This window comes from Stegostoma tigrinum, chromosome 2, assembly GCF_030684315.1.
Source record: "Stegostoma tigrinum isolate sSteTig4 chromosome 2, sSteTig4.hap1, whole genome shotgun sequence".
Classification (NCBI taxonomy): Eukaryota; Metazoa; Chordata; class Chondrichthyes; order Orectolobiformes; family Stegostomatidae; genus Stegostoma; species Stegostoma tigrinum.
In genome coordinates this window covers 94,641,648-94,655,277 of record NC_081355.1, presented here as the reverse complement: position 1 = coordinate 94,655,277, position 13,630 = coordinate 94,641,648, and the positions used below count along the sequence as shown (strand labels likewise).

The 13,630-nt window shown below is 39.4% G+C and overlaps 1 protein-coding gene across 1 annotated transcript in view; it reads right to left on the bottom strand.

Annotated features, from left to right (window-relative positions):
• Positions 1–13,630, bottom strand: part of LOC125465716 (polycystin-1-like protein 1) — a 282,365-nt gene that overhangs the window by 142,008 nt on the left and 126,727 nt on the right. The window contains exons 22-24 of the mRNA XM_048559472.2: positions 12,542–12,763; positions 8,354–8,514; positions 5,782–6,198 (exon numbers count right to left, since the gene is read on the bottom strand). Of these exons, the coding sequence (XP_048415429.2) occupies positions 5,782–6,198; positions 8,354–8,514; positions 12,542–12,763 (800 nt within the window). The remainder of the gene's footprint in view (positions 1–5,781; positions 6,199–8,353; positions 8,515–12,541; positions 12,764–13,630) is intronic.

The following is a 13,630-nucleotide window of genomic DNA, read 5'->3' as shown; positions in this document are numbered from 1 at the left end:
TCCATGGACTCCAGTTACATCTCTTGTTGCCATAGAAAGGGTGCCAACAAAGGCCCCACTCACCTCGGTAATGCACTCCTACAACTTCTTCTGTCAGGTAGAAGATACAGAAGCTTGAACACACGCACCAGCAGATTCAACAGGTTCTTCCCTACCGTTATTAGACTGATGAATGGAGTCTCTAACTTCAAATAATGTTGATCTATTAATGTTGATCTTACTTTGCACACCTTGTGTGCAGTGTAACCTGTATGCCTCACTTTGTCTAAGCACCCTATCCTCTGTGTATTCTTACTTACTATGATCTGCCTGTCATGCTCACAAACAAAGCCTATCCCTGTGCTAAGGTACACGTGCCTACAATAAATCAAAATAAACCAAATCAAATCAGGCAGCCTTCACTGTCAAGCATGCATGTTGTTCTGTCATTTTACTTTCAGGTACACCAGTATGATTCCTCATGTACTCCATTGTACTCTCATTGAATCAGGTCGATCCCCTTACCTAACGATAAAGTGGAGCAAAAGGTATACTGAGCAATGATGTCACAAGTTAAACTGAAGAAAGCTCTGGAACAAAAACAGTAACTTGAAGAGCTCAGCAGGTCTAGCAGGTCCAGAAACTTTGATTTTGTTCCTGATTTACAGCACCTGTAGTTCTTTTGGTGAAAACAGCTCTGATTGCATTGATGTTGATTACCATAACATCTTATAGATCACAAACCTTGAGCAGCTGATGCATTCCGAATCTATGTCAACTCATATAGTGGTAATGTCTCACATGAAGGATGAAATTCTCAGTGTGTAGACAGATCTTTATCTCCACAGGAACTGCATGGTATATGACGGAACCAACACTATCATGCAAACTGTAAATTAGTGAGGATGAGGTTATATCAGCTGTTTCTTTATGTCAATTCTTTCACTAACAGCTGGAAATCCAATGTGGTACTTGTGTCTTTCACGACTCCAACTGCTTGATGACTAATTGTTCTATCAGCACTTATGGTAATGAAGATTTGAGGCCCCCCCATACAAATGTTATCTTGTGCCCTTGCTACCCTAAGTGCTTCTTCAAAGTGGTATTCAAAAAGAAATACTGGTTCATCAACTGAGACGAAGGAGTTAGTGACAATCAGCAGGAGGTTTTCTCGAATGTATCTAACCAATTCTACGAAACTTCATATAAACTGGAGTCACTCCTAAGAACTCTAAAGGTTCCTCCTGCCTGACTATATACCACTGTGCTACGGTCTTTGGTGGATTCATACTGCTGGTAGGATGGATTATACCCATGGATGGTGATAACGAAATCTGTGAATGAATGAGCCTGTAGGACAAGTGTCAAAAATTTGGCTTGTATATTCAGATATTAGTAAGGATGACAGTGCTGACTGGGTGTGCATTTGACATATCTAAATCAAATCTGAATGCTGGTTTGTCTGTCTGGTTTGATTCTGAAAGCATATTTGTTTCAAAAAGAGCGGTTCACTGTACTATTGCTAAAGATGGCCAAAAGGTACTTACGTCGATGCAGGTCTGGACTCAAATACAGGTCAGCATGGGTAAAAAAAGCAGATTTTCTTACTCATAAGGTTTTCATAAATCACTTAGCTGCTTGCAATTTGGTAATTTCCTGGTGCCCATTACTAACAACAGATTCATTTAATTAACCGAATTCAAATTCACAAATTGACATGGGTTATAGCGAGTCACAGTACCTGCTGTTTATTGCATAGGGTCTCTGATTATACTAATCACTAAATCAAAATGGATTTCATTAGAGTATTGTGAAAGCGTTGGAAGTATTTCCAGACATAAATTCCATGACTGTGTGCTGCTAACTAAGGAGACGATTATTGTGTACTGTTACATTGTCAGTATTTTGTACTGTTTGGAAATGAAAGAAATTTGGGTCAAAAAATCGAGAAATTAATGTATAAGCTTAAATAATAATGCTATGTATATAAACAAATAAATTGAAAATACAGATGAAGTTAAAAGTTGGAAAGTTTTTGTATCACTTTTTTGAAATTGAAATTAAATTTATGTTGAAGCACTTTAAAATTTGTGTGTGTTCATAACATGTCTACATGAGAAGAAACAGTACAAAGCTTTGACCTGCATGAAGCTTCACAAAAAATTGTGTGGGAGAAGGAACAGTGTTTTCATGTGAAATTGTGACACAAACAATGCAACACAAGCAAATAATGAAAAGTGACCAAACAAGAAATATGAGTATATGCAACTGATTTCATTATGATGGATATAACTTGTTAAGTATGAAGATAATCAAAATCCTATTTTGTAATAGATGCATTACAATGTAAGCATGAAGTGTTTAATGGCTGGGCAGCATTTATTGCATTCCCCTTTCAGAAAGTGGTGATAAGTTACTTCTTGAACCACTACTTCTGTTAAGTAGATTCACTTTGACCCAGCAATACTGAAGGAACACCAAAATATTTCCAAAATAGGATGGTGAGTGGCCTGGAGAGGAATTTGCAGGTGCTGGTGTTTCCGTGTATCTGCTCCCCTTGGCCCTTCTAGATGGAAGGGATCATGGGTTTGGAAGGTGCTATCTACGGGCCATCGGTGAATTTCTGCATTAAATCTTACAAATGGTACACAATGCAGCTATTGAGTGTCAACAGCAGGAGTGGTTTTTTGAGAATGAGGTGCCAATCATATGGCCTGGTTTATTTTGGACAGTGTCAAACTTCTTGAGAGTTGTTGGATCAACACTCACTTGGGTATGAGCACAGTATTCCATTATAGTCTGCACGAATACTTTATGGATAGTGGATAGGCTTCAGAGAGACAGGAGATGAGTTACTCATTGCTGTATTTCCAGCCTCTGACCTACTCTTATCACCACTGTATTTATGAGGCTAGTCCAGTTTAGTTTCCAGTTAATTGTAAGCTCTGCTTTTCATGATGATTGTAGGATCAGGTTAGCAATGCAAGTGATAGAAAGGAAAACTTTAAATGCCCAAGATAATAAGCTGCATTTATTAAGTCTACTTTACCTCCCTTTTTGTTAACCCTGGTCTCTGGGAGGTGAAGCTGTGATCCATTGTTTCCTACGCTATTTATAATGGGTGACATAACAGGCATTGCTGAGATCGGTAAACTCTCTGGAGTAGAGAAGTTCTGACCACTGGTTACATTCAAAGTTTGGACAAAATCTGAAGCAAAACACAATTACATAAACATATAGTAATTTTGAAATACAAGAGCTACTGAGCTAGTTACCACAGTTTTGTCTTGTTAAGTACCTGGTGGGCTTGATCGAACTGGTAGCTGCAGGATCCAGGGAGTACAGCATTTTCAAAATCCTATTTATTCACCTTAAAAGAGTCAGTAAAATTGCTCCTGAAACACTGAATTATTATTTTGATAGCTGTACTGAAAGGAACAAACTGGCACAATCAAATAATGGGATTAAAATCAGAAGTCACTATCATGATGATAGTGTAATAATATCTGGGTCACATAAGTTGGTAGAGATTTTAAAGGAAACAGATGTTCTAAACAAGTAAAGAGAGTTTAAGCAAAGGTCCAACTGTAAATAATGATTTCATGCATAAAAAGACCATGGTCTAAAAAGTACAATTTTGACAGACTAACCAAACTCAGAAAAGGAACATTGTCTCTGAATTCTTCCAGATATTTCTGTATTTCCAGCATTTTTGCGAGGCTGAAATGTACCAGGAAACAGTTAAGTCCCGATTGTGCAGAGTTTCATGAAGAGTTTCTCTGAATGAGCTTCAGCAAGTTAATTCACACCATTCTCTGCTGCCCATCCCATTAGATATGGACCATACCTCTCTGATTACGATGTTGTACACTCACCAGCAGCGGAAGGACTCACCACTGCTGGGACCTCAGGGAACCTTCACCACCAGTGCCATATTTAAAGCTCAGTTACGTATCAGGTCAATTGCTGCTACAGAGTAACCCTTCACAATTTCCCCTCCCCTCCCTTGTCCGCCTTCTGCATGGACTGTTCCCTCTGGAACCCCTGGTCCATGTTTCTTTCACTCCCAATACCCCACCTTCCTCACCAACACACCCACAGCCCCACGGCACCTTCCCCTGCAACCAGCAAAGGTGTAATGCCTAAATAACAACCGTTCTAAGGAAAGGTCACAGGACCCCAACGGTTAACGCTGGTTGTTTTCTTCACAGATGCTGCCAGACCTGTTGAGCTTTTCGAGCCACTTCTGTTTTTGCTCCTGATTTACAGCATCCACAGTTCTTTCAGTTTTCACTGTAACACACCATCCTGTTGCCTGGCCAACATCTTTGTCTCTGGCTTGCTGCAGTGTTCCAGCAAAGCTCAGCGCAAGCTGGAAGAACGACACCTTTTTTCCACTTGGGGACTCTGCAGCCCTCTAGTCTCAATAACAAGTTCAATAATTTTAGGGCCTAAACGCACCCATGTCCTAGCCCCCTACCTCACACACCAGGCCTTGTTATCACATAGTGACTGACAATAGGTAGTGTGAAACGGCAGATTAACAGTCCCTATTAACAGCTATTCACCCTCCTAGCCAGGCTGTTGTCAACTCCTTTGTCGATTCAACTGCCCTTCTCTCTCTTTGGGTTCAATCCCCACCTATCTTTTACTCCCTAGCCCATCCACCTTCCTATCTTCTGCATATACACCGACATTTTCCTCACTACCATCAGTTCTGAGGTAGGGTCACCAGACCCAAAATGTTAACTCTCATTTTTTCTTCACAGATGCTACCAGACCTGCTGAGCTTTTCCAACAACTTCTGTTTTTGTTCCTGATTTACAGCATCCGCAGTTCTTTTGGTTTTTATTTAAATTTAACAATATGTTCTACTATGACTAATAAAAGAAAGAAAATTTCATACACCATTTTATATGTTTAAGGTAAAAGATATATAATACGTAACTAGTGCAATAAAAAGAAGTACATGAAAAATAATACATAAAGTCACCACAAACGTATCACACCGCAGGTCTGTCCTCTCATTAGAGAAAGGTGACTGATGGTGTTTTAATCCAAGGGTCACCATGTCTCAGTTAAGGTTAGAGGTTCGGAAGGAGAGTCTTTCATGGCAACTACAGCCAGTGTAGGAACTGAGCCCATGCTGTTGGCATCACTCAGCATCACAAGCTAGCCTTCCAGCCAACTGAGCTAACCAATCCCCAGTAGCAATAATTTTATTAATTCTACACAAATCTGACAAAGTGCTTTGTGTTGCCTCAGCCAGGTATGTTTTCCATAGATGTATGCTGGCAAAATTGCATTTAGTGGCTATGCCTACCATCTTCCCACCCAACCTCAAGTTTCCCCATAACATGCTGTGTGGGTAAGACATTGTTCAGTCTGCTCTTACGTCTACAAAGCTCTTAACTGACAAATTAATGAGCAGATAATGGCCTACTTCCACCTCGCCACTACAATGTAGTGGATAGCGGACACCGAATGCTGGTACTGCTCGGTTTACTCAGCTGCAAGCCAATCAGATAGTCTGGCATCTCTTAAGGCGGGGCTTCCTATCCCAGAGGGTTGGAAGTCCAATACATACGTTTAGGGCTGCACTACCCCTCCAAATAGCGAACTGAGGTGGCAAGTAGGAAGTTTTTTAAAAGTTGGTAATCTTGTCTATTGAAGAATAAGTAAAGTGATCCCACACCGCCCCCAATTCACATCATCTACACCAACATATGTTTTCCAGATGTATATGTATGGACATACACCTACCTGTACTGTCATACACTCTTACACACTTTAAAGATTTACCTGAAACATTAGAGAATGAAGCATTTGCTGATATGGCAGTTCGTGGAAGCCTTGTACGAGGCCTCCCATTGAAGATCTGTTCCTCTGGCATTGGAAATGGGAATGGATTTTGTGTGGTAGTGGTTCTTATTATTTTGTTTGTCGCACTAATTGTGGAGGCGTTGACTGCAACAACAGGGCGACTTGAAACTGTAGTGCTACTGATCGCATTGCTAGGATTGTTTTGAATCCAAGTATCGAGACTGCCTTTGTTGATGTGGCTGGTTGGAGACTGAGCTTGTTGAATGCTGGTCCTATTCATAGCAGTACTTATTAATGTCTGGCTGCTGGAAGTCACATCAGATGAAGGTGGCATACTCACAATAGGGCCGTATAAACTTGACTGCAAATTGTCGACCACAAGTTTACAAAATGGAACTGTAAAACAAATACACTTTAAATTAATACAGGTGCAAAATGTTGCCAGTACTGGAAATCATCAGCAGTTCTGAGAATCAGAGAAACAGTTAACATTACATCATTTTTTTGTTTTCATTGCACATAATATTAAAGCATTTGACAAGTCTGGGAGGAAAGGTAAATTAGGCCAAACATTAAATTCAGAACTATTTAAATTTCTTTGAAAAGCTGTGATCAGTTTTTCTTGACTATTATTTTGAATGTCAGCATTAGTTTCGCAGATATCATCAGCAGTCATGCTGCAAATCACAAATTTCACCAGTAAATAATATTTTGAAGCAAAACCAAATGTTAACAGCAATCTGAAAAGTACAATGAAAAGAACGTGCCTCTTCTGCCTTGCAGTTAAGTCTGTAAGCCTTCATGTTTCCTCAATAATGGAGATGGAAAACTCTTTCAAATTTACACACTAATCACATTTTCAGTAATTTTCACTTGGCTTCCAATCAATTCTTTGTGCAGTTCTCCTCAAGTTACACGCATGAAAACCTATCACCATGGAGGTAATGGTGTGGGTGTCTGTTGTAGCACGTCTGTTCTCTTGCCAAAGGGACTCCCTTATAAACTTAATTCTCGAAGAGTTGGCGATTGATTGCAGAGCCAAGGGAGAGAGTCCACTAGCAGCACAGGAGTACTGCTAGACAGCGAAACAGAATTAATATTCTGAGTCCAATAATTCTTTCAGAACTGATACAGGTGAGGATGATGATTTTGAAGTTTAGGTACATTCGTGAGGTTGCACAGAATACTCAGTGAAATTTTAACAATTGAATTGATGAAACATGGAGGACAGAGGCAGGTGAGAAAAGCCTTTCTGAAATTAAGAAACACTACTCAGAGGCTTGTTATGGAAGCTTTTAACATGATAATGTAATCAGTACTTGTGAAATAGTTAGATAACCAGAAATAAACAACATTTAATATGGCAGTGCCAGTTATTTACAGAAGACGTGACTGTTGAGTTATTCCCTGCCTAATTGTCATACTTTTCAGGAGGAATCAGTGGGTAGCAAGAAGTGGAAGCATGAGCTAATATTAATTCTTTGTCAGGAGCAATGTGCATGTCAAATATCACACCAGGACTGCTATCTGAGCCAAGATCCACTGATTCAAATGAGCTGTAAATTGAGCTTTGGACCTCTTTGATCTGCACAACTAAATATAAGATAATATTATAAATGTGAATGAATGAATCTAAATTTATGCAATTATTGTTTGAATGGCTTATTACAACAAGATAATGTTACAATCATGAAGTGATTGCAAAATTATTGTTTATTACCTCAGATTCATGTGGAAATGCAAAACCTGCTCATCAAAGAGAAGAGAAAAGAAACAGGTCCAGCAGTTCCCGAAGACTCTCCTTCGATTGCTGGAGCAGGTTAGCTCTGGTTGTTCAGAGATAATGGGAACTGCAGATGCTGGAGAATCCAAGATAACAAAGTGTGGAGCTGGATGAACCCAGCTGGCCAAGCAGCATCTCAGGAGCACAAAAGCTGACGTTTCGAGCGTAGACCCTACATCAGAGAGGACAGGTGCACATCCACAGGCAAAGAAAAAGGTGCAGAAAATATAAAGGCAAGTTGCAATTTGACAGCCTTTATTAGGTGGTTAAGCTAATAGACAGTGGATGCAAGATTATTCAACCAGTTTACTAACATTAGGGGAGGCAATGGCCTAGTGGTAGTATCGCTGGACATTCAATCACGAGACCCAGATGATGTCACGGGGACCTGGGTTAAGATCCCACCACGACAGATCGTGGAACTTGAATTCAATAAATATCTGGAATTAAGAATCTAATGATAATGGTGAATCCATTGCTGACCGTCAGGATAAACCCATCTAGTTCACTAACGTCCTTTGGGGAAGGAAACTTCGATCCTTACCTGGTTTGGCCTACATGTGACTCCCGACCCACAGCAATGTGGTTGCCTCTCTTAACTGCCCTCTGGGCAATTTGGGAAGGGCAATGAATGCTGCCTAATCAGAAACGCCCTCATCCCCTTGACTGAATAAAGGAACAGAAGTATTAGACTAAAGCACAAATGCTAACAAATCTCTTAGGTTCTGTTTTTGTTAATTGACAGTCCCATAACACTTTGTGCCTCACCATCAATTGGCTCTGTTTCGGTTGAATTCACAAGATATAACTTCCAAGAATATGAAAGGTTCGAAGTTTCTGAACAGTCCTCACACACAGCTTTGACAGAAAATGCTTCGTTCCAGTTGACTGAATTGTTCAGACATTCAGCACAGTAGATTTTCACCAATCTGTAAGAGAGATCATTAAAGTTTAATCAGTAAATACATTCCTTTCCCCTGTCTCTCTCTCTGGTACAAAGTTTTGTTTTCATGAAACATGAGCGTCACGATCAAGACTATAATTTGTTACCCATTCCTAATTGCCCTGGAGCTGAATCACTTGTTAGGTTATTTCAGATGGCACTACAGTTCAACCACACTGCAGTTGATCCAGGGCTGCAAGTAAGCCAAACTGTAACGTACAGAAGATTTCCTTCCTAAAAGAACATTAGTGAATAAAATTACTTTTTACCACAATTGATGATATTTTCAAGGTCACGATTAATTAGCTTTCAATTCCAGACTTATTCATTGATTTTAGATTTCACCAGTGCTAGAATTTGAACTCATGTTCAAAGGACCTGGGGATTTTCGACTACTTGCCCAGTGACATTACCACATCCTACCATTTCCCTGCAGACATAATAAAATTGTGTAAAAAATAATTACACATGTGAAAAAGTAAAATTATATTCATGCTTCTTCCCGTTTATTTCTTTCCTATATTGCAAAGGATTTTAAATATGTGGGTATTGTGATTTTATCAACTGAGATAGTTTTCTTAAATCTGGTGGAGGTGAGACAAAATGGAGGCAATAATTCCAATAGTTAGCTAATAGGAGAAATAAACAGAATATAGCTAAGTGCCAAGAAATGTGCTTGTTTATTATCAAAATATTCCTTCATTATACCCAACTCCTGTAGATCCTTTTATCATAGTATCTTGCTTCATATTTAACGTTCTTCTCACTGATGACTCTAACTACTTATTCCTATGGGATGTTGCATAGGAGATTTTGTGACTGGTATTACGATGATGAACCAACTGACTCCTGAGCTAGCATTCATCTCAGCAATACTGATTTCCTTTGTAAGCTTTGCTGTGCAAAATACTCAATGGACTCTGTTCAGAAGATCTCTTTCTTATGAATTGAATGCATAAAATCACCACATTGTCACAGCAAAGTAAAAAAAAACACATATTTACCCATTGCAACTTTGAAAATAAACAACTTAATCAGAAATAAACTTGTCCATCTGTGCGATTTGCTGACCAGAAGTGCAAAGTTCAATTCAAGTGTATCAGAATGTCTGTGCTTTGTTAAAGGCTTAAATGTGAAACCAAAAGTTGCAATAATAAGCCGCAGAATGTTGATCAAAACTCATTTAGCTTACTTGCCCTGTTGATCAGAAGTGTACACTGAGCCATAGAGCTCAGACAGTGAGATGGTAAATCTAAAGCAGGTTGACTTCTCTCCCTCAACTGCACCTTCTACTCAATGGTCATGGACAGATAGAAGTTTTAAGAAAACATATTCGAAAATGACACTACCTTCATGAGATTGACTTGTTTGTAATTGCCACAAGAGGAAGGAAAATAAGTGATAATGGGAACTGCAGATGCTGGAGAATCCAAAATAACAAAGTGTGGAGCTGGATGAACACAACAGGCCAAACAGCATCTCAGGAGCACAAAAGACAACATATCAGGCCTAGAACCTTCATCAGAGAGGCTCTGATGAAGGGTCTAGGCCCGAAACATCGGCTTTTGTGCTCCTGAGATGCTGCTTGGCCTGCTGAGTTCATCCAGCTCCACACTTTGTTATCTTAGGAAGGAAAATAAATTTGTTTAAGTCATATTCAATTAAACTGATGTCTAAATTTACTCACTTGGACTATGGATCAAAAACAAAGTATCTGACAGTATTTTTACTTGTTCACTCATATTTGCAATATTGGCTTATTTTACATTTTGTTGCAACACAGAGACAGCCCAACTAAATCAACCTTTCTCCCCCTTTATAAACAGCACAGCAAAATCAAGCCCTTCAAAGACCCTGAAAAGTTACTCAAATGGTCTCCGATCAGATTTTTGAATAACCAGTCCCAGACTTTGCATATAATCAATTCAACACATTTTGTACACCAAAACAAATGACTGACAATTCATTTAACACACGATAACTTCAGCAGAGAAAAAAATTAAATAACACAGCAATTTAATAAATGTTTATGCTTGAAACCTGAAATATTTGTTTTCCCTGATAATAAAATGTGAGGCTGGATGAACACAGCAGGCCCAGCAGCATCTCAGGAGCACAAAAGCTGGCGTTTCAGGCCTAGACCCTTCATCAGAGAGCCAGGCTCAAAACATCAGCTTTTGTGCTCCTAAGATGCTGCTTGGCCTGCTGTGTTCATCCAGCTTCACACTTTGTTATCTTGGATTTTACAGCATCTGCAGTTCCTATTATCACTGATATTTGTTTTCCGTCCCCACTCACACAAAAGACAGACAGACAAATGAACACAGTTAAGGGATAAATAGAAGAAAATAACAAAATTGATCAGAACAGTTAAAAAGCTTTTACAATGCATTGCTTCATGGGTATAGATCTGGACTCAGTGGTTGCTTTTCTGGAGATGTTGATTTGGGTCAGATTACAGTTCATACAGGTAAAGGCAGTAATAGTTCTAACTCAACTTTCTACTCTTTGGCCATCTAGAAGGTAAAGGAGGAGATTAGGCGGGGAGCTTTCAAATCTTTATGCGATGTCACCAGCAGCCAAACCCAGAAAACAAAGCTCAAACAAACAGCTCCAACTCTGGTTCTAGCCTGACAGACTGACTTGCGTTTCCCTATGCCTCAATTACCATTCAAGGTCTGCCACCCACTGAACGTAGGGTCTCTTCCAGACTCACTCGAACTAACTCCCAGGTACCAACCTTATTAATAAACAAACTCTGTTATCTGTTTAAACACAACGCTCTTCTCAAAGTCAATGTGCCTGTAGAAAACCATGCAGTCTGGTGGTACAAACAAATGCTAGTTTGGTCTGTTCTTTTCCTTTTACTACAAACTTGTAGTGATTGGAACTGGTTGGATCTCACTTACTACGAGATCTTTGATTGGGGTTGTTAACCTGGGCCAATCAGGAAGCCCTGACTGACCAATAAATACAAAGGATCGAGAATCTCCTCAGTTCAGGCCACAGCCAGTGCACGGCACACAGTTAAACAAAGGGTGACCTGATGATGGGATACTGGCCTCTGTGCAGTTATTTCATACTGGTTCATTGTTTTGCAAAGTTTTCCCGAGACAAACTGCAAATGAGATACAAATTACAGTCTTAAATATTCCATCCTTTGCAGGAATTACCGCCAGTACTAATAATGCAGTAACCTTTCAGTCTCAAGTCAGAAAAGTATAAAATGCTTTTAGTTATCTGGGTATTTGACATGAACATATACATCAATTTACTTAAGAGTCTTTAATTCAATCTACACCAAGCAAACACTTGAATAATATAAAATACATACATTCACCAACTAGGAACACATAATTTATTTAAGCACAAGTATTAATTTAAAGGTAGCTAAAGCCAAAGTTGAGGGGGAATCGATTGTGTGTTGGGAGGTTAACTGGATATAATAAAACAGACTACCAGCAAAGCACAGTGATTTCTGTTGCTTGCCCAGACAGGATGCATTCCCGTTGGATCAATGTCGAGCAGGTTGATGCCAAAGGGAAATAAGTTTAATATCCAGTGATAGATCCACTCCTAGAAAGCCCAAGATTGAGCCTTACTGGCTGCTATTTGAGGAACATTGCATATCAGTTCACAAAGCCTGCGACAGAATGGCAGAATGTAGGTCAAGTAGCAGCCAACTTGACCCTAAAGATCCAGATTACATCTTGACTGATCTAGCTTCTACATTACAAAAGATAATACAACAGTAAATGCAACATCAAATTACCTACAATTTTTTTTTGTTTAAATGTAGCAGAGGGGAAACTTCCCACTCTTTCAAACTCTAAAGACTTTTAAACTTTGAAAATATTGTCCCATGTAAACTTATCCTTTTGTGTTTTTCTCCCCCTGACGCTAGCCAATAGAACACATTAACATGCAAACATCATCTCCAAACTCTTTAACATTTTCTTCCATTGAGAATTTGTTTTGTAGGTGTTTGGCATACCACAACATAAAATATGTACCTTAAATCGTCTTTATTTTTGATGGTTACAAACTGCTGTGCTTCTGAAGAATATCTTTTCTTATTGTTAACTGTTAACTTGAAGACAAACTGATCAATCTCAGTTTTCAATGCAGACATTGTGACATTGACCGTACTGGATGTTGTGTTCAGTGGATCTGGCACATCAGGTTTGAAGCAAGGGACATTTAGACCACTCACTGTTTCACAAGCCCAGGAAAATCTGTGAAGTGATTAAGGAAAATTGAATAAATTGGGGCATTTAAATATAGAATCGCCAAGATTATAATTTACTAATGACTTGGCCACTAGGAAACATGGCAAAAAAAGTTCAATTTTTTCAGTTTATAGTTATTGCAAAATCAGAGCACGCAAGAGACCCATAGGGTCATCAAGTCTGTACCGACTAAACTAAATCAACACAAATCCTACCTTCCAATATTGGTACATGGCCTTGAATGTTATGATATTTCAAGTACTCATCCAAGTATTTTTTGAACATTGTGGTGTTTCCCAGCTCAACTATTCTCTCAGGAAGTGTCTTCCAGATCCCCACCACCGTCTGGGTCAAAAACCCTTTCCTCAAATCTCCTCTAAACCTCCTGCCTTTCACCTTGACATTATGCCACCTTGTTATTGACCCTTCAATTCTGTGAAACAGCTGATTCTATCCACCTCGTTCATTCCCCTCAATAAGATTCCCCTCGGCCTCTATGCTGTAAAGAAAACAACCTGAGCTAATCCAATATCAGAATCCACTTCCCCTCCCCTATTTCTGAAGAAGGGTCTTGACCCAAAACGTCAGCTTTCCTGCTCCTCTGATAGTCCTTGGCCTGCTGTGTTCCTCCAGGTCTATACCTTGTTATCTGAGCTAATCGAGCCTCTTTTCATAGATAAACCACTCCATCACACAGAATATCCTGGTGAATCTCCTCTGCACCCCCTCCAATACAATCACATCATTCCTCTACTGTCGTAAACAGAACTACACACAGTAATCAGCTGCGGTTCAACCAAAGTTCTGTACCACTCCAACATGACCTCCCTGCTCTTATAAACTATACCACAACCTGATAAAGACAAGTGTCCT